The sequence below is a fragment of the Rhodnius prolixus genome, unplaced genomic scaffold, assembly GCF_049639745.1.
Source record: "Rhodnius prolixus isolate KJV_2025 unplaced genomic scaffold, Rpr scaffold_1, whole genome shotgun sequence".
Taxonomy (NCBI): domain Eukaryota; kingdom Metazoa; phylum Arthropoda; class Insecta; order Hemiptera; family Reduviidae; genus Rhodnius; species Rhodnius prolixus.
The window spans coordinates 24,900,380-24,923,775 of record NW_027411581.1 but is presented as its reverse complement, the minus strand read 5'-3'; the positions used below and the strand labels follow the sequence as shown (position 1 = coordinate 24,923,775).

The 23,396-nt window shown below is 32.8% G+C and overlaps 3 protein-coding genes across 6 annotated transcripts in view; 1 reads left to right on the top strand and 2 right to left on the bottom strand.

Annotated features, from left to right (window-relative positions):
* The window catches only part of LOC141458068 (U3 small nucleolar ribonucleoprotein protein IMP4), a 91,438-nt gene extending 68,066 nt beyond the window's left edge, over window positions 1-23,372 (bottom strand). The window contains exons 1-4 of one of the 3 annotated variants that reach the window (XM_074135621.1): window positions 22,906-23,367; window positions 22,605-22,838; window positions 22,175-22,298; window positions 20,710-20,946 (exon numbers count right to left, since the gene is read on the bottom strand). In XM_074135621.1, coding sequence (XP_073991722.1) covers window positions 20,734-20,946; window positions 22,175-22,298; window positions 22,605-22,838; window positions 22,906-23,285 — 951 coding nt within the window. In that variant the 5' untranslated portion in view covers window positions 23,286-23,367 and the 3' untranslated portion in view covers window positions 20,710-20,733. Of the gene's footprint in view, window positions 1-20,709; window positions 21,951-22,174; window positions 22,299-22,604; window positions 22,839-22,905 lie in introns of those variants that run through there. The other 2 variants (XM_074135630.1, XM_074135637.1) reach the window with 2 other exon arrangements.
* Prdm13 (PR/SET domain 13) lies at window positions 3,018-7,605 on the top strand. 2 transcript variants are annotated; one of them, XM_074135377.1, is made up of 5 exons: window positions 3,018-3,143; window positions 4,515-4,761; window positions 6,510-7,104; window positions 7,192-7,305; window positions 7,407-7,605. In XM_074135377.1, exons 1-5 carry the CDS (start codon window positions 3,033-3,035, stop codon window positions 7,489-7,491), a joined length of 1,152 nt encoding a protein of 383 aa, XP_073991478.1. In that variant the 5' UTR covers window positions 3,018-3,032; the 3' UTR covers window positions 7,492-7,605. The 2 variants fall into 2 exon arrangements, with proteins under 2 accessions (XP_073991478.1, XP_073991485.1); XM_074135384.1 differs by lacking the exon at window positions 3,018-3,143 and adding an exon at window positions 4,275-4,432.
* On the bottom strand, window positions 11,823-18,428 carry LOC141458107 (uncharacterized). The gene is made up of 5 exons (XM_074135707.1): window positions 18,179-18,428; window positions 16,120-16,195; window positions 14,808-14,881; window positions 12,876-13,005; window positions 11,823-12,195 (listed from the first exon to the last, which is right to left on the bottom strand). Exons 1-5 carry the CDS (start codon window positions 18,263-18,265, stop codon window positions 12,080-12,082), a joined length of 483 nt encoding a protein of 160 aa, XP_073991808.1. The 5' UTR covers window positions 18,266-18,428; the 3' UTR covers window positions 11,823-12,079.
* Window positions 23,373-23,396: the final 24 nt, after the last annotated feature.

The window sequence follows — 23,396 nt, the reverse complement described above, 5'->3', positions numbered from 1 at the left end:
TGGCCAAACTGATATCACCTGGCCCGATGCTTGAGATAGGAGTTTGAATAATAGCACATTCAAATTAAATATCAAAAGCATAAGCTTAATTCTTGCACATGCAGCACTTGTATACTGTAAAGCCCGTGGTTACGGAGATTAGTGCCAGTGCGAGGGCCAGCGTCAGCTGTTCTCGTCCCCACAATCTCTGGCAGGTTCAACTTGTATGCGCACGAGTTGACATTCTTCCACCCGTCTGCAATATTTTGCTAATAATAGTTTATTAATATTTGTAATAAATTAATAATAACAGTTTTTTTAAAAAAAAGATCTAATAAACAGTATAAATTACCAAATTGATTCTGTTTTTAATTGTCAGAATTTGACATTAATGAAAGCTATTAAAACAAAGCGAAACTAAAGTAGCTTCCATTTAAAATACAAGCTATAAATATAACATTTTGAAGAACGAAATCAAGTATGAGCGTAAAAATTAAATTCTAACATATCAAGACAATTCCTGACGAAGACACTGCTCTCCTTATCAAACCACATTTCTCACAAGGTTCTCTTATCGGTTCAACCATAGAATTATTGGAGCAGAACATTTAAATTTAGGATACAATTAATAAGTAACACAAATCTTATGGCCTGGCCTTCAAAAGGCTAGTTTAAACCTCGATAAGCGGCCCAATTAGCAAATATAATTCTAGGATAACAAATTACAAGTAGGATTGCAAAGCCCAAAACTTTTATATGATACACTTGAATTCTGTCAGGAATATAATACTTATTTCTGTAACTAGGTTTTAGCAAAAAAAAAATCTGATAAAATTATTTTTAAAAGTTGCTATTTTTGTTGTTACATGAATGAATAACTTAATATTAAAAGTTGCACGGTGCTGATTTATCACTAATTCAAATAGTCATTATGATCAAGTGTAGAGCGAGATGGAAACATAATTGAAGTCGAAATATCTGCACCAAACTCTGTTGATTAATAAAAGTCAAAAACCGGTCAGCGATTAAATAAACATGCTTGCTGCGATGAATAAAATAAAAAGCATACTATTCTATCACATTTATTCGAAAAATTTATTCTAGAAGAGTGACTAAAGAAAGCTCTAAAAGCTCTAAAGCAGATTAAGTAACTCTCATCCTTTATGACTAAAAATTTGACCAAACTTAAAAAATTCCCAAAAGAAATTATTGTGGAACAGTTAATTTAGAATTAAACAATGGCCGATAATTACTCATCTGATCATTTAATCGATGATTTAAAAATTATAGAGCGAAAAGATTGGATTCAACTAAATTTAAAGTCCACTAAAGATGACTAGATGTTGGTAACGATGTTGACTGCTAAGGAATTTAAAGAATTAACAACAGCCTACTAGAATGAAAACAACGAATTATAAGTAAGTAATCAAGATAAATAATTTAATTTCAAAATGAGCATTCATCTTGCACTTCTTCCAACAAATAGCTGAGCAAAGAAGTAATTAAAACCAATGAGATAGAGGAATGAATAGTTTACCAATGTTCTATCAAGCGATTGTCATTGCGAGCTGCTTGCCCAAGGAAACATTGTCCTAAAGTAAGGCGAAAGCTTAAGCTGCTTATGATTTACCAACCAGTCTCCTAGCATCACAGTTACTACCAGATATCAAGGTAAGATACAGCGGGATTTAATGTACGCTTTGTAACTATTCAGTCAATAACCTTAGAAAGCTTCTTACAATACCATTTCAAAGTTAATAACCGAAATTACTATTATATTTCTGAGAATATTTGCTGTCGATAGCTGTAGTTGAAAAATCTGCATTCCTTGTAACCTAAAGTAGATGATCCGTAGATCACAAGATACAAATTAATAATTAGAACTTTTAGATCAGTTTACACTTCTTAGACGGATTCGAAAGCGTGAAATGAGTAGATAAGCATCGCATATTTTGGCGATTACTTGCGTAGGAGTATATGAATACGATCGGCTTTAAGCAACATGAGGTCACTGTACATTTGTTGCGGCCTGATGCTGGCAAGATAATGTATATTTTTTAAAAACACTGAAATAAGATTTAGTGATGGGAGTGTGCTCTAATTAGTAGTGTTTCTATTAAAACGGAGGTTATTTAAAGATACTATGCGCATTTGTAAATGGCAGGTACTCTGTTGGAGAGCTGTGGACAACTAATTTTATACTTATTGGTCAAATAATAATAGTAAAGGGCATGCTTTCACAGCCGTCCTGGACTCTTGCGTTTGGAAGATTGGCGTAAAAGCCGCTGAAAATCAGGCACTATTTTTACTAGCATAACAGGTAATTAAATTTAAAAAAAAGTATGTAGCAAAGTAATCGCCTTTTTTTCAGGCGGGGCTTAACGTCCCACTACCAGTTAGGAGTCGTGGACGGAGGCGAAAGCTCATACTTTACTATAAACAATTTTTTTATGACAAATAAAAAGTAGTCAGTCATGCGCGAAATTCGAACTGGGGACCTCCCACTAGACCAACACCCGCCCCTTAATTAAATAATAATATTTGATTGCACATCGACTGCGCCGGTAATTAGCACCCAAAATCATTTCTCTTTGGCCACTTCAGTTGGGTCTATTAAAAATCTTGAACTGGACAAAAAAACAATGCTGTTCTAAAGTTTCTTTCCTTAATTGCAGGTACTTTTCCATCAATAACAGTAAACAAATTGTCCAGAAATATTTTCAAACCTAAGATTACGCAAAATTTATCATTAGAAAATTTTTGGATATGAAAACTTGTATAGAAATGGCTATGTCAGGTGCTGCCTGTAGGATTAGTCAGTGGGGTGGAGCTTATTTTATTAAAAACTATTATACAGAATGGTTGGCAAGTTTAGGGGGTTACAAGTAAGAGATACTGTAGAGGGTGATTTGTGTCCACCACAATATGTACACCCCCACCCTTCTTGTAATACAACAGCCAACCCCTTAGAGTAGTACAAACTAATATATAATGAGTTGTCAATAGGGATGTACACTTTATTCGTGTGTTGACGTAGTTGGTGTCCAGAAGAGATGACTACTACAGAATCGCACGTTGTAGCCGGCGATGATCTTCCTCTGGGGTCGCTGTCTTATGATTTACCAATTAGTCTCCTAGCATCACAATTACTTCCAGATATCAAGGTAAGATAAAGTGAGATTTTTGAACTATTTATTCAATACCCTTGCAACAAGCTTCTTGAGCTACTTTTTCTACCCCAAAGTTGATAAGTAAAATTAAATTAATCAGAACATTTGGTGTCCGTAACTGTAATTAAACCCAAAGTACAGGATCCGTATGTATATAAAAAATAAAAAGGAATTTTAGAAGAGTTTATACTTCCTAGACGATGAGGAAACATTACCAAGAAGAGGAAGAAACTACAAAGCAGAATTCAATAAACGGTGTGTACGTCATTCTGGTGTGCCATTTCTTGGAGTAAGGTTTGCAATGATTTCTTAAAATAAGTAATTTATCAAAGAACAATAATATATATTCATATCCAAGGAATGGCATTGTTTAATTCCTTTCTACCTTGAGTCAGAAAGATGTATTATCCTCCATGGGTTGTGTTGACGTCAACTGTTCTTCTTATAGGTTCCTTGGAGGTTAAAACTCGATTTGTATTAGCATCCTTCCATTTGCTTTTAATTTGGGGGATTCTTCTTCAGAATATTTTGAAAGGCATTGGAAGGAAAACGGATGTTAGCATAAATAGTGATGATCCCTGACACCCGGCTACCACCTCTCTTCCTACAACTTTCCTAGAGAACCAGAGTAAAAGGTTTCATCAACCAGAAGTGCTTCAGGGATGAGCAGTTTCATGAGTGTAGGGCTCAATAGATTTATTTTTTGTCATAGTGTATTCTCCTTGTTAATATAAATAAATAAATGGTAATGATGGAAGAATCTCGAAGCACAGCTACAAAACCTCTGTTTATTAAGAATTCCAAGAAAACGAAAAATAGCTTCATTAGTGCGTGAAAATATGTGCATAAATTTTTTAAAAATAAAAGAAACTCATACTTTGTGTAATAAATCCATAGAAAAGTTACAATCTTTTGAGAAGCTGGCTTTAAAGTTTCAAAAAAATTCAAAATAAATAAACAAGCATTGAAGTATTTACAAATTTCACGACGTCTAAAATCTGAGACTAATGGCAAAATATATTTACTTATATCAGTAAATTTTGTATAAAAGAGGTAATAAAAAAATTTAGCAGAAGAGCTGGTGATTGGTCTTGGTGGTTTTGAGAGAGTTGTAAGTAGGAGATCCACAGTGCGAATCCCACCTTTTAATCTCATTTTTATTCAGTAGAAAAATAGTAATTGTAAGTAAGATCTTCCGTTCTTGTCCACGACTATTTGCGAGTTGGACTTTAATACCAGTCAAAAAATCAACAATTTCTTTGTTTAACTATAAGACATACTAGGTAAACAAAACAATAATAAATAGTCCATTAATTTAACTAATTGGTAACCTCACAGTTTTAAATGTTCTTGTTTTATTCTTAGATAAACGTGAAATTGAATGCTAATGGGCGGATTATAGCTGACAGAGAAGCATGCCTTGTGCAAAGTATGAGACTTTCCGATGATATACACAGTTGCAATACTATTTTAGACAAAGGTACCAAAGAAAACTGTTTAATATTACAAATAACGAAACCAGTCGCTAAGGGGGAACAGTTAGTGTTATGGTTTTCACAAGAAATTCTTGCTGCTATGGATATACCTTTTTTGAATCCTATCAATATTAAAGGTACGTATAAAATTAAGCTATTAATGCAAATAATCGGCACAGTTCATGTGAATTTGAAAGAAACTTTATTAACATATTCATGATATTATTGTAATAGATATTAAATTAAATAATTGTAATTGAACTACAAAGATAAAATAAATAAGGGCAAAAGGAACAAATAGATTATCAGAATCAAAGATGATCGGGTAATCTTAGCATTTTAGAAGAAATATTATTTATTTTTACAAGAATAATGAGTACTATTCCCTATTTTTGTTACTGATGAATCATCCAAGGATTGCTATATTTTAGGTTTTTTTAAAAATATATATATATTTTTTCAAGCTTTCGACCTAGCGACTGTATCTAGTCGAATCTAAATCTAATGACTTTAGGACTTATGCTGATTAATTTATAAATGCACATTCATTATACTAATCTATTTTAAAAATACCTTTAAAACTGGAATATGGGTTGAATATTTAATCCTATTAATTATTTGGTAATGAGCCCCAAACATTCACTGAAATGACACTTTCTATGAAACCCCAAACATTCAGAAGTGCCTTTATTCGAATTTTCCTGAGGAAAGTGTCAAATAAAAGTTGTAGGACCATGTTGGAGCTATAATTATGGCAAGTTCGTAAACCCTTCAAACTCGTAAGAGCCATTTTTGAGAAAACTTAAAAAACTCGCACTTCCAGTTGACTTATGAACTCACAAGCTGACAGGACAGAAGACACACCAACTTTAGAATAACAATGTAAAAATATTATTGTGTCAATAAGCCCCGAAGATGACCTAGTCCCTAGTTCGAAAGCTCGGCAAAATAAAATCACGATCAAATTCTCTTTCTTCCTTCTGAATTAATGAATCAATCTCCAAAACTATGAAAAATGAATTATTGCATTATAATTGATGTAAACTGTCTGCAGAAATAGAATTCAAATTTCTCAATCGACTCAATGTAAGGATTCAACTTAGATCCGAGAGAAATAGAGGTAAAAATTCGTTTGGTATGGGTACTAATTAATCTCATAATGTTTAAATAAAGCTACTTTCATGTGGAGTTTGTAGCTTTAGTTTACATAGTTTAGGAGATCTAAAGGCTTTGTTCATGAACTTCATTGCAACAGGTCAAGTTGCTAAATTAGTGTGTAATTAGAAGAAGGTTCTCTTGATTTCTAAAAATAGTTACCTGGATAGAAAAGGAGCAATCTGTATCTAACAAGTAGTCAGAGTAGACAAGCTCATAAGAGGGAGATTAAGCATAAACAGGGGCGGCTCTAGCTCGTGTAGCGCCCGTGTGCAATGAAACCCTGGCGCCCCCTAGGCCTGACCCCCCCCCCCCCCCGCGGCTATAACTATTAACTTTGCCGTCGTAACAAGAAAGTTAATTTTAAGTTGAACAAAATGGTCGAAAAAGGAGCCGCTCGCGTTTGACACCGCCGCACTACCGGCGCCGCGCTGTCTGGCCGCTTCTAAACTTTAAATACGTGAAATAAGGTTTATTTCGAGTTGAAACAAAATGTTCGAAAAAGAAGCCGCCCATAGGGCGCTCGCGTTTGATAACTGCCGCCACCGCGCTGGCTGGCCGCTTCTGTCATATCATTGTTGTACCATGATGGTCCAAGACGATGCTCTTAGCTGTCTCAGGGAGCGCCGCGGCACACCCTGCACTATAGGTTAAGCCGCCCCTGAGCATAACCCACAAGTTCTGAGACTGATCATAAGTAAAATAATGTTCTTATTTTTTTTTTTTTTAGGAGAAAAAAGTTACAACTGTCACAGATGCTGTAAAACTTTCGAATATCCGAATCCATTAAAAATTCATTTGGCGCTTGATTGTGGAAAAGAAAAACCAACAAACCTTTGGAAAAGATTACAAGAAAGTATTTTCATAGATAATGGAAATTCAAATCATCTACATCCACACGAATTTATTTTACAACTATCATTAAAAAATAATGTTAGCCAAGAATTAATAAAACCAGAGAATGTCCTACCCCCATCACCTGGTTTTACATCATACTCTAGTCCTTCACCGGATAGATTAGACCCTTCTTCTGAAGATAATAGACCATCGTCAGAACCACCAAGACATTCAGCTTTCAAACCATATTTAAATTCACCTTGTAGAGGAAATAGCAGTGAACATAATATACATATACCGTCCATTATGGAATACCAACAGGTGCCATTAATTAATCGCATTGAACAAAGTCGAGAAATTTATTTAAGTCAACAAGCAGCTGAAATAGAGACACTTGTCAGCAACATGGGACAATCCAAGCAAGGACATCTTTGTTTGTATTGCGGGAAAATATACTCAAGAAAATATGGATTAAAGATTCATATTCGGTGAGTTTAAATATACAAAAAACGAATTGCCATTATTTAAATTACACGCTTTTCAATATCTTATATTCAAACTATAATGATTTCCAGAACTCATACAGGCTTTAAACCTCTTAAATGTAAATATTGCCTTCGACCATTTGGAGATCCAAGCAATTTAAACAAACATGTAAGGTTACATGCTGATGGGGATACCCCTTACAGGTAACGTAGATTTGATTTGATTTGAATGTAGCTGATTTGGTAAGCTACTTTTGTTGCAATGAAAGTACTCTTTTCTTGGAATACATACCTTTTCTTTACAGATGCGATCTGTGCGGCAAAATGTTGGTCCGAAGAAGAGATTTAGAAAGACACATGAAATCCAGGCACAATATTAATTTTGTGTAATTATTCCAGTTATTGACTACTTATAGATTCTCCAGTGTAATTGATTTTTTACTATCAATTTTTTTTGTAGTTTTAAGTTAAAAAAAATAAAAATTTTGACATTTTTTAATATAAGCTACTTTTCCAGGATTAATTAGAAGACAGATAGATAGTCATTTCAAGGAAATGATGACAGATTTTTTCAGCATCCTATTCTAATCATGAGCCTGTACTCCTCAATCTGTAAATTTAGGTCACTAAATTCTTTGTAGTGCACTTCTAACCACCGATAGAGCTCAATAATTTCAGGCGATTACGTCCATCTTCAAAAAATGGTACAAGAAATTACTAGGAGGAGAAAATCTGTGGTTACTAAATAGGACTGGAAGCCAGACCCTTCGATTTGAGTTTAATACTCAACCTAACCAAGGTCTGCCATCATCTCTTTCTAAGCTTGTAAACTAACAAAAACTGTCAAAATTGACGTGAAATCTCATCATCACCTTCGGCCTCACAACTTGCATCAAAAATTCTGTGACTAAACCTAAATGTATTTACTGCATTGGCTATTCTCAACAAAATAAAATGCAACATTGATCATTGTATACACCTCTAAAAATAGAAGCATATCTCGTGTGTGCTTAAGTAATAATGAATATTTCCTACATGAAATACGATCTGAGACTGACAAAACGGCTAACGTGGAAGGACAATGGTAACACTGAAGTATTTTCATAGATAATGGAAATTCAAATCATCTACATCCAAACGAATTTATTTTAAAGAAAAGACAGCAACTGATACGCCTATTGAAAATCTGAAAACAATCGTAACACGATATTAAAATACTGTCACTGACTACAAAGCTACTAATTTTTAGGACCAAAAACATAATCGTTCAAAGCCTGTAAAGGTAAAAACATAAATCAAACAAACATCTCAAGCCCAACTGCTGGCTAAGAAATCCATAGTACTACGACTGAGGGAGATTTAAACCTGTCTTTAATTATAGACGAACCATTGTACAGACCGATATGGTCAATACATTGTACACACATTAACCTCATTTTGCAATCTGCACTGACCGATAATAGTTTGCAACTTAAAGGTTATTAAAAATTCCCTAAATTAAGCCAGCTTGCTAGATAAAACTCAAAAAAGTAACCTTGACCTAGATAACGAAAAATAGCTACTCTCTGTCGGTCAGTTTAGATCTATAAATGGGGGGGGGGGGGGGGATTTGAAGTTTGGTCGAAAATATGATTAAGAGTTTTTGTTGTTAAGGCCTAAAAAAAGGATAAACGTCGAACGATAAATTTTACTTAGTACAAACTATTGTTTCATTTTCAGGTTCACATTGAAGCCTACAACTGAAGATGGCCAGTGTGTACGAAAGGTTCTATAACTTAAAGATATAAACGTAACATTTTAAGAGTCCGGCGAAACCGACAATCCTCTTCCTTGCACAGGTGTGTGAGCTATCTTGGGCTCATCATGACAAACGACGCACTTGCAACCCACACACTACACTTAAAAGACAAGCAATGACTAAATGTGCGAAAGTTCTTTACAGACTATTTGGACCAAATTGCCTATAGAACTCAAAAGATGCTTATCAAAACTATCCTTAAACATTACGGATTGTACAGACATTAAAATTAAAGAAAGAACTAAAACTAATCAAAACAGATAGTTGATGATCCTTTCTACGTGGCTAACCTTACTCTTCTAAACGACCACAATAACCCAATCGTTCACAACTCGCCTAGATAAAAACATCGCAAGTTCCATAATGCTTACTCTATTTTCTCTAAACCTTTCGTTCAGTCTCTCGATTTGTCAATCCGCCACGTCAACTGAATCGTCAATGCCCCCCCCGAGACTTCCTTTGGGTCTGAAGATCATTATCAACATCGATATCCTACAGAGTGTTACCGGATGGGTAGTTGCTCTCCTCCTTTTCTTCAAGCACCATTTACATCTTCAACAAATGTATTTATTGTATTAATAATTTATACACAGATTCTAAATATTAAAGAGAAACCAAAAACGCAGGAGATTTTACCAGTCGTACACAACAGTGTTCGGCACACGATAGCCTACGACTTTTGGCACACATAATCAGAATCTCCAGAATAATAAAAAAAACTCCGGGTGAAAGGGACAGAAAACCTGAAGTTGACTAGAGTCATTAATTATTTTTTAAAAAAAGTAAATTTTAAAAAAATAATTATCTAAGTAATTTCTTTTTTTAATAAAATTTCACTTTATGCTCTTTTTCTCTTTTTTTTTAACTTATATTTCTGCATGCTCCATACAATATATAATACATGCTGGTATATAACATTTACATCAATAATCAAAATAATAAATTAGAGTAGAATAGTAATAGTTGATAATTTTTTTTTTTTTTATGATTTAAGGCGCATTAACATCTAAGGTTATTGGCGCCCGGAGCTTTTTTCAGTGCACTGCCGGCCTCCGGACAGTGTTCTCTCATTACAGACAACACTGTCCATCACCGGACATTGAGCTATAAGAAGCTCCTAGGAAAAGAAAATCTAAGGGTCAGCAGCTGGATTCGAACCCGGGACCTCCGCGTGTGAGTCCAGTATGTTAACCTCATAGCTAATCCCTTCCCCTAATAGTTGATAATACTAACAAAATAATAATATTAAATTAAATGATAATAAACGTTACAATAATGATAATATTAAAATCATAATATATCAAAATTGAGAAAAAAAAAGATAAATAATAAAATTAGAAAACTGCATTTAAAATAATCAAATGATAAAAGTTGCTAAATTAAATTGAAACAGTACAAAGATATATATATAGATACTTGAAACAATTACATAGCAACCGAAATAGAATTGAAATTAATATAATTAAATTAGTAAAATTAATAAAATGAAAAGTGTAACTTGTAGCTGAGCGGAAGCTGGCTCACTTTCAGTCGGTCATTGATAGTAGGGAAGAAAAGTTTAGTGGTGCTTACCTTCTCGCTCGCTTGCCACCATTCATTCCATTCGCTAACACTTTCAGCACTTAAATTCGAGATTATAGTTGAGCGCGGAAATTTAATATATGTACAATCCAAATCCATGTTCCTGGAGGCACCCTTCGCTAATTTGTCGGCCATCTCATTTCCAACTGTGCCTTTATGTGTAGCAACCCAGCAAAGGTGAATAATCCATCCCCAAAGAAGAAGCGCTGATAAGACCTTTTGCGCACTTTCATAGAGTATATAATGGTTACCTGCATTCTTTAAACAATCCAATGTCACCATACTGTCAGTTTTAATTGCCACAGTTCTGGCGGCCTGGTCATTAGGCAAGTCGAACTGAATAAAATTTTCCAGAGCCTTCAAAACCACTAGGGCCTCGGCTTGGTTATTACTGCAGCAATCCTCTAAGCGAAATTGTTCGGTACTGATAACTTGGCCATCCAAATAAATTACAACAGCAGCACCAACATGGATGCCATCTTTGCCGCCATCAGTAAATACTGTGTACCTATATTGAACGTCCATATCAATGCTTTGCACCGGCGGAACTCTTCCCGGGTGTAGCCATTCGCTGGAAAGAACTGGCAAGTCTACATTTAAAACTGGTCGATGAATTTGGTGAAAACAATGGTAGATCTTGGTAATCTCTTGATTACCAACAAGCTCTATGCTCTTCATACTAGTGGCGATGGCCACTAAAAAAAAGAGTATAGATTGGAAGTTCTTGTAATTGAAGGTCCTAACCGGATCGTGTGTAGTGAAACTGGAGCCTGGGGCAAATAAAATATTTGGACGCTTTATTGGATTCTTAAACATTATTGAAAAAAAAAATATTTTTTAAAAATAATCACTCTAGAAACTTTAATTTTCCGGTGGGTAGGCTGCGAAAATTCAAATGCTTTTGGTCTATAGGGTACAGGTATCTCGAATTACGTGGATTCCTCAACTCTTAAACACCACCTAATTCAATAAACATTTCTTGAAAATGGCTTTAACAACATTACACACTTCTATGCCTACAACGTGTACTTAAAACTTCTGGCATAAGGGGATGATTAGGGTTACTTCTAAAGTGTCGATACAGTGGATTGCGGTACCCCAAAATAATATGAGTTGCTGAAATGCGGGTTTGAAGAAATGGAGTGATCAGAAGTCCAAATAAAACGGAGATTACATTGATTAGAAGACGGATTTCGTTATGCGGAAGAATAAATATGTAGATAAATATATGTATGTTTGTAAAAAGATTAAAATATTAAATTGCTGCTCCTTCAGGCTGTTTGAAATTTCTAGTTACGCACAAAAAAAAAAGTGCATTAAAAATGTAAAATGTACGACCACATCAAGCAAGCAAAGATATTTTATTTAAAAACTCGTACAAATTTACTAATAACCAAATCATAATAAATATAAATAAACATAAATAACTTTATTGATTGAATAAAAAGTCTACTTTTGCCAATTATTTTCTGTCTCCGCATCCAATATCCAAAATTTTGTGGTTACAGATGTGTTAGTGACGAATAAACCGTTGCATTGGCAATTTGGTTAAATTGGTTGCTCCTGCAAAGCACTTAACTAACAAGACTCAGCGCTGAATTACTCTTCAATCAAAGACTCAGTTTCTAAAATTCTATTCTCTACTTGGCAGATTTCTTTGTTACATAATTTTTTGTATAGATTATAGACAATGATGCCATTATGTGCGTTCAATGCTAAAACAGATAATGTCTTATTTATATTTCAAGGAGTGTGTCAATTGGACGAAAATATAAAAAAAACTTATTAGATCTATATTAAATTTTGTCTGCCACTGCAAAAAAAAAAATTAGTTTAATTTATTTGAACCAAAAAAATGCAAATACAGATAATCACTTCTGAACAGATTATTTTAAATTAAAAAGGACTAATAACATCCATGTATATAATATTTAAAAAAATCTCCTATTGTTGCGAAAATTGAACATGGCAAAAATCTGCTAACCATATTTGCGATTTAATAATAATTTTTTTTTTTCTATTTAGTAAAGATTTGTTTGAAAAATAAAAATAAAAAAATGTGAACTTCGTAACTACACTTAAATTAATAAATAAATGTAGAGCAGTTCTAAAGTGTACTATATGCATTAAATATACTAAATGCATTAATTACATTAAATTTGTGTTACAACAATTAAATGTATGTTACATCAATATGTGTTACAACAATACTGAACATGTTTATTAATCTTTTGTGAATCTCTTCAGAAACTCAACCCCGTTTGTTTATTTAACCAATATTTAATAAAGCTAAAGAAAAATTAATATACACATGTTTACAAAATTTCACTACAAAATTATGAAAAGAAAAAATCGTGTGTGATAATACAACATATATAAATATAGACAAATATACCTGCATGAATTAAGAAAAAAGTATCTGAGAAATATCCGTGGTGCATTGTAATGTTTAAAGTACTGTACAGCCCATATACAAACATCGTCCAATTAAAAATTAGCCACGCCATGATAAAAGTCCGCTTTTTCTTAAAAGAAAAGACAAAATAAAAAATTAATCTAACATTATTATTAGTTTTTTAACATACTTGATAAAAAAAAAAAATATCACATTCCATTTTGCCCTATCCCTCAGCGCTGCTGTTAGGGATTGACGCCTCTTGGTACTAACAGCTACGCCACAATTATACGCTTCCTTTATTTCTTGGACACTTATTCTTAACAAACCACTTTCACAGGACTTTGTTTTCGTTGTAGTTTCCATCTTTGGAACCAATTGATTTGACGTCAACAGATATTTTTAAGTTAATGCTAGAGTAGACTATCTTGTGTCATCTTCTGAGGAGCTATAATAATCAAAAGTAATAGAGGAAGATACTGGTAGGCCCGACCATTAAAACATTGAAGGATTGGGAACTCATGATTGGCCCCTAAGGAAGTCCCATAACAATCAAAAGTCTAGTATTATACTATAAGCCTAAAACTGTTTAAGCATTTGCTTCTAAGTTTTTAGTAGTTTGTAAATCTACTACAGCGTCAAAGGCTGAAGCTAAATCAAGAAATATAGTTTCTGTTCAATAAATGGTAAATTTAAAACAAATCAAACGTAAAAATTGCAATCTGGGCCTCGGACTTCTACAACCAGTATCACAGATTTCTAAAAACAGCGAATTACACATACTTTCCAACTGTCAGCCAAGGCTAGTATTCGCCCTCAGTTAAGTCGACTTAATCCTTATATTTAAGTCAACGGTCTGCCTAGAGATCACATCAAGTGTGTAAGGGAATCTCTCTAACCAGAAATATCAGCTTTATCTTTCATCGCTCAGGTGATTAATCCTTCTTTATGCATAATTTTACTTCAAACAGCGTCAAAGAAAAAGGAACTTTATTCTTTTGGGCTTCATAAATACTCTTACGAGTTTAATTTTTTTGTATAATATATTTTTTTTCTGAGTAAATGCACTACTATTATTATGTCCATATAATTATTGCAACATTACTAAACTTTGCTAATCTACCTACACATTTATTTTTTTGCATGCTTTTGACTTTTTATTCGCCACTTTTCTCCCACGTACTAAAGAATTGTACGGCAAAACTACTGCTAAAAGCAGGAAAATTATTTTCGACTGAGCTATCATAGTCTAAACAACTGCCATGTTCTTTCTGTTAGGAAGTTAATTCAATCAAGTATTTTAGGAATCGTTTATATGTAAATTCCAGTAGTAGAAACAGAGATTAACATGCTATTTGACCGGTAGGTTTTAGGGATTCATTTTTTGGCTTTACATGAAAATCTATGATTTTTAAATTTTCTCCATTTTCTGGGGAAATAAACCAAACAGAAGCATGCATTAGTAAGTTACCAATAAGAAAGCAATATTTTACGTTGTACATTTTTCAGAAAAGCATTTTGAATTTGATTGTCCTGATTCCTTTTCGCTGTGATTTGATTATAGATAAAAATTTCGTAATTAAGGAAGAGGGTGCTCGGTAACTAAGATGAGAGGTCATTGATGGCCCTCTGTGTCTTGGTCTGCCAGACGGCTGCGTGGACTGGATCCAGATGTATCACTATCAAGTCAAAACTTTTTTTTATCGCTAGTAGCTGGTATATTATCTGCATTAATCAAGAAATTGATAATTGATTAATCAAGAAGGTGATAGTAGAGTAGTTGTTTCGTTTTTTACAGACAGGGATCATGATTGGGTGATCCTTCAGTTCCATTCAATTTGCCGCGCTAGTAACATGGAATGAGTTTCGGCTGAATGAGTTCCAGGCAGGGGTTTTGATGGAACAAACCTATCGCATACTTGCAATAATTACCTCGTATGTTCCAATCACCAGATATAGTCCAAAAATCAAATAGAGTGATATCGCAACATGAACTAATGGTATTTCTAAAAAAAAAAAAAAAAAAAAAAAAATTATAACTTAATTTTCATTACTACAATACATTATTTGCAGAAAAGATTGCAGATTTTATAGACACAGAACATTAATTAACTTTTTAACTAATTTTACTAAAAGATAATTTACAATATTTTATGTTTACTGCAACAAAATGATACTGTTGAAGAAAGCGTGACGTCATACCTACCTCTAGAAGTTCTCTAAATCAGGGATGAGCAACACGCGGCCCGCCAAGCATTTCTAAAAATTGAATTTATTTTATCAACTTTCTCCCATCAATATATTGTTATAAAATTAATTATAATAAAATGGTAGTACATACTAAACCGAAATATTTTTTTATGGCGAGTTACTTGTCGACGACGTTTTTAAACATGCAATACGAACGCGCCGCGTCTGCGCGATTTTTTTGTGACGAGATTCACACTTGTCGGTGACTTGTTCAAACATGCAATACGGACGTTTCATAAATTATTAGTAAGAGTTAATCTATGTGCGGCCCGCAAAAAAAAATTTAAATTTAAATTGGCCCATTGATTAAAAAGGTTGCTCACCCCTGCTCTACATCATTATTCTCTGAGAAATTGGTGGCAAATTTAGAATTTCGTATGATGTATGATAAAAAAAAACTATTGGACAATCAATGCCTTAAATCATTAATAAGAAAAACTCATAAAATGGCTTAAACTTTTTTTTTCTATTTTCAACGGTTTTCCATTTATACATAAGCTTTCATTATTGGAAGTATCGCTCTAGTGAATAGTTTTTCACATCCTTGAAATTTTTGTTTAGTATGACAAACGTTTTTCTCTATACTCGTAAGATTAAAAAAAGAAAGTAAAGTAGTTGCCTGTTGTTTTTTTCAAGTTTAGCGTCTAGATTCTTATTTCGGATTGTGGCTTAAGCAAAACAGCTAAATATGATTTCACTGTAACGGCGAAGCGCATAGTTCCATACAAAGATATTTTCGAGAAATAAGAGGTAGCTACTGAAATTGAGTTTAAAGATCATACAATTTACTAACATGAAAGTGCTGTACAGTTGCGCGGTACAACAAATACATTGAGGTGACGTATATGTTACATCCGTCTTTTAACTAATAAAAAACACATTAACAACTACTTTAATTTTGATCATTTCTGCTTGCAGTATTAACACCAATCAGTTATCTTATGAAACTTTAGTAAATCTTGTGCTTTTAATTAGGTTTGGACCAAATCATTACCTTCAAAGTAGAATTCTGGACCGTACCACCTTAACGACCTATAGACTAGAAACGTCCAAATTATAAAACTCAATACCTGAAATAGAAATAATGGCATTTGTTTAATATTTATTTGAATAACAAATCCTTCTGTTGATAAATTTTTTTCTTTTAAGGAAATATAGCATTCGTCTCAAAATTTCGAAATTGAAATTTTTAGAAAATGCCTCCTCCCCTACCACGATTTCTTCATCATTCTTCATCCCCTCTCCCTAATTGAGAGCACGCGTTGGAGAACATGACGTTCTGACATTGCATTAAATGGTCCACCAGAAACAGAACGTGGAAGTGATAGTATTTATATGTATAAATTCAGGTCACTAACCTGAACAAATAAGTGGCAAAAATTTTAAAGTAAAATCCACACGCTTTGTTAGTTGCTAGTCACCGATGGTTTCGTCGAAATTCCACAATCAATATTCTCTAACATTTTTACTATATTTGAATCATCATCTGCGAAAACTATTTAGAAGGTTAATGTCGAAGAACAAGCAAGCCAACGCTCTGAAGCCTACTTGAAGAATAGTAAATGTTTTTGTAACCAGTGCTGCGAAACAGCATCACCCACAACTTTCGCTCTGAATATAAGAATAAGTTTCCTTTACTTCTTACTTTAAATGTGTAGAAAGAGAGTAATGTGAAATTAATATCTTAAAAAAAAATAATAATAATAAATAAAAAATCGTACCTCAACCGGTGAATCAATTTTTTTTGTTCTCTCTTCAATATTTTATTTATTTTTATACACAAATATATGAAAACCATAAACTAGCAATCATTCACCCAAACTAAACAAACACAAAGTATTTACTTAAACCAGATGTAATTGTTATATAGTGAAGTACAAACTAAGTCAACTACTAAAAAACTCCCCTACTAGCTTCAGGACTGGATTCAAACTCTGTTAACCACATATACGGCACAAATCCTCCCACACCAGGAGGATGATATGTTCTATTACAGGATTTATTCTATTTCTTCATAAAACTGTTTGAGTTGAAACAAATGGGCCCTTCTTATGAAATTTCCAGTTTAGGATACGCAATGCTATGTAACTTGCTTTAGCAAGCGCAAAATTACTTGGCACTTACAACCGCAATCTTTTTACTTGATGCGTTCGCCTTCCATAATACTAGGACCCTATTACTTGGATGAATCTGGCTTTTTTATTATTATTGTACAGTAAGACCCCGCTTAACGCTGTTTCGGTTTAGCGCTCTTTTATTTCAACCCGGGGATTCCCAGAAATTGCTCGCAGCACTACGGGGATTCTCCGAAATTGTGCGCTTGATATGGATGAAATAGTGGAATTAGCGAAACAAACCGGGTTTAGATGAGGTAAATGTGGAAGACGTCGAAGAAATAGTTCATGTTATATAGTTAGTAGAAACATGTTAAGATAGCCTCGTTTAGCGCTGTTTCGCATTACGCTCTACTTTGATGGAACGTATCCCCCGCGTTAAGCGGGGTCTTACTGTACTTCTTTTCAACCCGCCAACGAGCTTTGTTGAGATTTTCCTTGGCTTGATAACAACACTGTTTCATCTCTTTTAATTATTCATTAATTCTTATTACTACATCAATAAAGAACCAATTCAATCTTTCCAATCTTGTAAAATATTTCATATTATACAATTGTCCTCAGACTCTTCTCTACCAACGTGGAACATTCTGGAAAGAGTTTTGGCAACCAGATTCTTTGTTCACCTTGTGTGCTGGACCTAAAACTTAAATTCAGAAAGAATACCAAGTTTGAACTTCTTTCGTTTTCAGAGGTTCTCAGAACAAGTATTCTCCGCCAACACTCAATTTCAAAAATTTGACACTAGCAATATTTCCTGGTACAAGGTGCAAAAAAATATTCTTTTACACAGGACTTAAAATAAATTTTCTCATGAATACATTTAGTTACTTTTAAATTTAAGAAATAATATTCTATAAATTTAATTTTCAAAAAGGAGGTAAAAGTTTATTTCTATGCTATATTTCTAATAACGTTTGATTACTAAAATAACTTTACCACATAAACAAATCCAATTATCTTTGCACCGGTTTCTAATGATAAAAAAAAGCAACATTTATTCACCGTAAGCACACTAATTCCCATATTTAAAAAAAAAAAGTCGTTAGGGACAAATAATAAAATTAGATATAAGATCAAAACCAAACTATAAGATCTACATCACTACATAGTAGAATACTAGTGAATCAAGACGAATTTACTCAAATCTTCCAGATAAAATGTTCAAGGACGGCAAGATAATGTAGCTGTCAATTGTTGGTCCCTTAAATGAAATTTCTTTTTCTTTTTTTTTACTGGAATATCCAAATATACAAGCAATTGGTATGTTTATTTTATAGATTAATTTATACTTTTGTATTTAATGTTACATTGTCATGTTAGAATATAAATTGACTCAAAACTTAAATTTAGTATCCAAAAGTTGATAAAAAATGAGCTTTTATAAATTATCAAACACATAAAAATAATTAATATGAGAAATCATGAAATTTTATTGAAATATTAATTGATATTAGAAAATATAATTATTTGAACATACACATGAATAAGAAAAAAGGGGCCCCCTGAGAACGAAACAAAGCTGTTTTAACAATTTGTCTGACTGTTTGTCTTTTTAACTCCTTTAAATGAGAAATTCATTTACAGCGAGCATCATGTTGTTACATGTACTGAATACTAAAAAAATCTGTCAAAATAAACCTTTTTAATTATTTTCTGCAAATGTTATTATTAAACCTTTGACTTTTTCCAGTCAGGGTTTGAAATTGTTTTTTTCAGAGCGAACATACATTTTGAGCATTTATACAGGGTGAACCAGTAAATAATGTCCATAGGCTTACTGTGTGTAGTACATCTAAAGTGGAGTTCAATGATGTATTGACCAACTTAATATTTTCCGCTGTTCTTGAGTGACGTCACTTTAATTTTTTTTTCTAAAATCATTACTATTTTGCAATAAAAATGTTATTACTCAATAAGTTTTTGTTGTTGGTTAGAAAGACAGATAAATTTTCTAAAAATTGACACCATTTCGAAGAATAAGTAATTCTCCAAACAGCCTCAATATTCTTCCGAATAATGTAAAAATAACCTGACCTAGGTGATGGCACTTTTTATAAACGTGTTCACGAGCACTCAACTGTGTTAGTTTATCAAGTTGTTTAATTCATTAAAAACTCTTTTAGATGGGCCAGAAGTCAATTTTTAAAGTAGATTGTCTTAAAATAAGGAAGTCAAAGGTTACTAATTGCCTTTTAAACATTTACTTCTGATCTCACTGAAATATTTGAGAAAATGTTAGGAAATATTTCAAACAAGTGCTATTTTTATAATCGAAGGGTAATTTGCTTAGTTTCAAATAGGGTGCAATAGAAAATTTTGAAAAACCAAGTCTAACAGATCAGGGAAATTTATTTATAAGATAGCTAGTTGTATTGGTTAATTCCAGATTCCGATAAAAGGATTATCTGTTAGCGGGTTCAAAAGGTTGTTAAGGCTTATTCACATTCTTATCTTTTTCAACAGTGCAGTTAAATGTGAAATTGTAATTTGGAGTAAGTACAAATTACTTGAATTTTTGTTAAGTACTTGTTTAAAATATTTCCTAATATTTTCTCAAACATTTCAGTGAGATCAGAAGTAAATGTTTAAAAGGTATTTGTAACCTTTGACTTCCTTATTTTAAGACAATCTCCTCTAAAAATTGACTACTGGCCCATCTAAAAGAGTTTTCAATGAATTAAACAACTTGATAAACTAACACTGTTGAATGCTCGAGAACACGTTTTCTTGCAAAACAAACGTTATTTCTCATGCGAAGATACATATAAGGAATCCTGGAGAATGATATACCGTTTGAAAGCCCATTAGGCAAGGAAACTTTTATAAAAAGTGCCAGCACCTAGGTCTGATAATGATCACATAAGGGTCTAATAAGTTTTCTTAAACTTATTTCGATTACTTTTATTTTTCCAGCATTCGGAAGAATATTTAGGCTGTTTGGAGAACTACTTATTCTTCGAAATGGTGTCAATTTTTAGAAAATCTATCTGCCTTGCTAACCATGGCATCAGAATCGAATTTGGACAAAAACTTATTGAGTTATAATATTTTTATTGCAAAAAAGAAATGATTTAAAAAAAAAATTTAAAGTGACGTCACTCAAGAACAGTGGAAAATATGAAGTTGGTTAATACGTCATTGATCTCCACTTTAGATGTACTACACACAGTAGGCCTATGGACACCTTGTACATGCAGGAGAGAGAGAGAAGAGTGAGAGGTTACTTAATTACTTTAAATCATTATTTTAATACTAAACCCAACACAATAAAGCTTGCCAGAATATTTTAAAGAGTTTAACCAAATCGATTACTAATAAGATTAAGCTCTGCATAAACCATTAATACAATGGTTTCATTATTTCTCTGTGTTCATCTCTGACCTAAAATTACATGACTGAGAAACATAGACTATATTCTAACATATCTGCATGGTTAATGGTGAGGAGTGTGAAATAAAAACAACAGATACAGATCGTAATAAGATATTTCTTTAAGTATCATTTTTCTCACATTCGTTATCATCAGGAACCCAACCATCATCTTGAGAAAGGAAACGTCTCTTTGCAGCTGTATTCATATATGGTCTAAGCACCCATTCAGATTCTGCAGTATCTATAGAATCCAACGTACCAAGTTTTATATCAAACAGTTTCAACATAAATCTGGGTCCGACTTCTTTCAATTCAATCTCCTTGCCATTTTTCTGAAATATTATAATTTTGTTAATAAAGGGTGGCCTCTGTACCTGAAAACTTCTAAATCTTACCCACAGATACTAACACTCTAAATTTAGTGATATCATAGATCCTATGACATAAAAACAAATAGATAATCCATAATTTTTGTATTATATTATTACTAACTTTTTTTTTTCATTCGTAATCGACATGGTGTGACATTACAACGCGTTATTGTAACTTACATTTAACATGAATTTGTTAGAATAGACTAATATCAGAATAATTTTATGAAAGTAACAATCCCATTTTGTCTACTAACTCGAGTAGCTTAACACTGAAAACATTACTGAGTGATTTCATTATTTTCATTTTCTGATTTCCTTATTCTTTGGTTCTCTGAACGCCTTGAACATCCAGAGCTGCTGAAGTGAATGTTACAGTGAAAATGTGTTAAGGATCAAAACATCACACCTATGTATGTTATGAATGAAAAAATCTGATTAAAACACTAACTCTCTTAACGCAATTTACAACTAATTTCTTGTAACTGGAATTTTTATAGAAAAAAATACCTAAAAATCTACTCACGGATTATTTTATTAAAGTTTGCAATTTTTCTAAACTATCGACTTTTTTTAAAACAAGTTAGGATAGCGCATATTACCATGAAATGGCTATTTAGGAGATATCTTAAATCTTAATCTCACCTCCCCGCAAAAACTGCCTTAAAAGGATCTTTCTGAGAAAAATGTTACAGATCTATCTTGAGAATTTAAAGAAAATAGTTACACATGTAACGTCAGTTTTCGAGAATAACTGAAACTCAATTAATATCAAAACATTCTATAAGCAAAGTGACTTTTTCGATAGATTTGGTACAAAACCTATTATAACGATCCCTGATTTTAAATATCAAATTAGAACCTCCACAATTTTCCGTTTTTGAGTTACGATGTCCCAAACACACTCTTTTCCTATTCACACCAAAACGCAAAAACCACTTTTTCGGATTCAGGCGCCCTCGAAACTGAAAACGAAAATATACACGAGTGAAATATACTCTATTACTAAAAGTAAAAGGAAACAATAAAGTTAGATATAAATTTAATAAAATTAAGAAATATATAGTATCTAATTGTTTTACATAAGGGTAAATCCATCATATATGGTTACCATATATGACGCTACTGTTCAAAATTAACTTTCCTGTGCCATAAATTCTACTGTATAAATAAAAGGATACTCAAATACCTTGAAAGTGTGATGCCTAAAAGCTATGTAATCATCATGATTAGCGAATGTAATAACTCGTTTACTATCTTCTTTTGGGACCGGAAATAGAAACTTCAGAATATTTGAAACTCTTTTACCAAGTCTGAAAGACAAAAATTATGAATAAAAAATTACGGGGAAGAAATAAATTAAAATTTAACAACTTAATCCAGTTGGTCGTATAATTTGACAAATCGATTAGTATCTCAAAAAAATACTTTGCAGCATTAGATTTTAGAAGGAATAAAAAAGGCCAAAAAATGATGGCTGATTTGCACGAAACAAAAGACCAAAAGAGAAAAAGCTGGAATTCAAAAATTTTAACTATCTGCTGTTAATATTGTTTTGAAATCATTTCCTTCCAATGTAAAAGAAAAAAATTAATAACGATTTAAAAAAAAATACCTACTTCGTGGTGAAATTGTGAAATATAAGATGAGGATACTGTTCTGACATTGTCCCAATATTTGGTATGTCATGTCTCATAATAACGTCAGAAATAGTAAAATAAGCAGTTGGTCCATAGGGAAGGTGGCATATTACTAGTGTATCTGGCACTCCTCTATGTTCGTGAACCATTATAAAATCAGTAACATCATTAGCGCGGCATGCATGAATCAACTGTTTCATTTCATAATTTCCTCTGCAAATATAATACATAAGCAAAAAAATTGTTAGATGTCAAAATTAAAAAAAAAAAAAATACACACCTATTTAATTTTTGACAGTTAGGAAATATAAGCCTTAATTCTTTTGCAAACATCTTCAGTCTTGACGATGGATCTCTAGCAGTTGTAAGAACTATCTTTGGATCTTCCACTCCTGCCCATCTATATTCATCATCTACATGAGTTCCACAGCTTCCTCCTTCTTCGGTTCCCAGTAAAGAAGATAATTTAGGCCCTTCATCTTCCCACTGTATTTTATTAACTAAAGATAATGCCTCTTTTCTCAAGTGGGTATCTATTTTAGAACCTTCATCGAGACTACGCTTGATTCTTTCTTTCTTTTCTTGAATAACCCTCTTTCGATCTTCTATAGCTTTTCTGTAGAGATATTCTCTTCTTAAACGAGCTTGTCGGCGTAACATTTTTCTAAACCGAATTAATGGTAGTCACTCAAAACAACATGGTTCTGCTATAACAATAAGTGAAACCTTCGACAATACATACAAGTTACACGATTAGAATATAAAACCAAA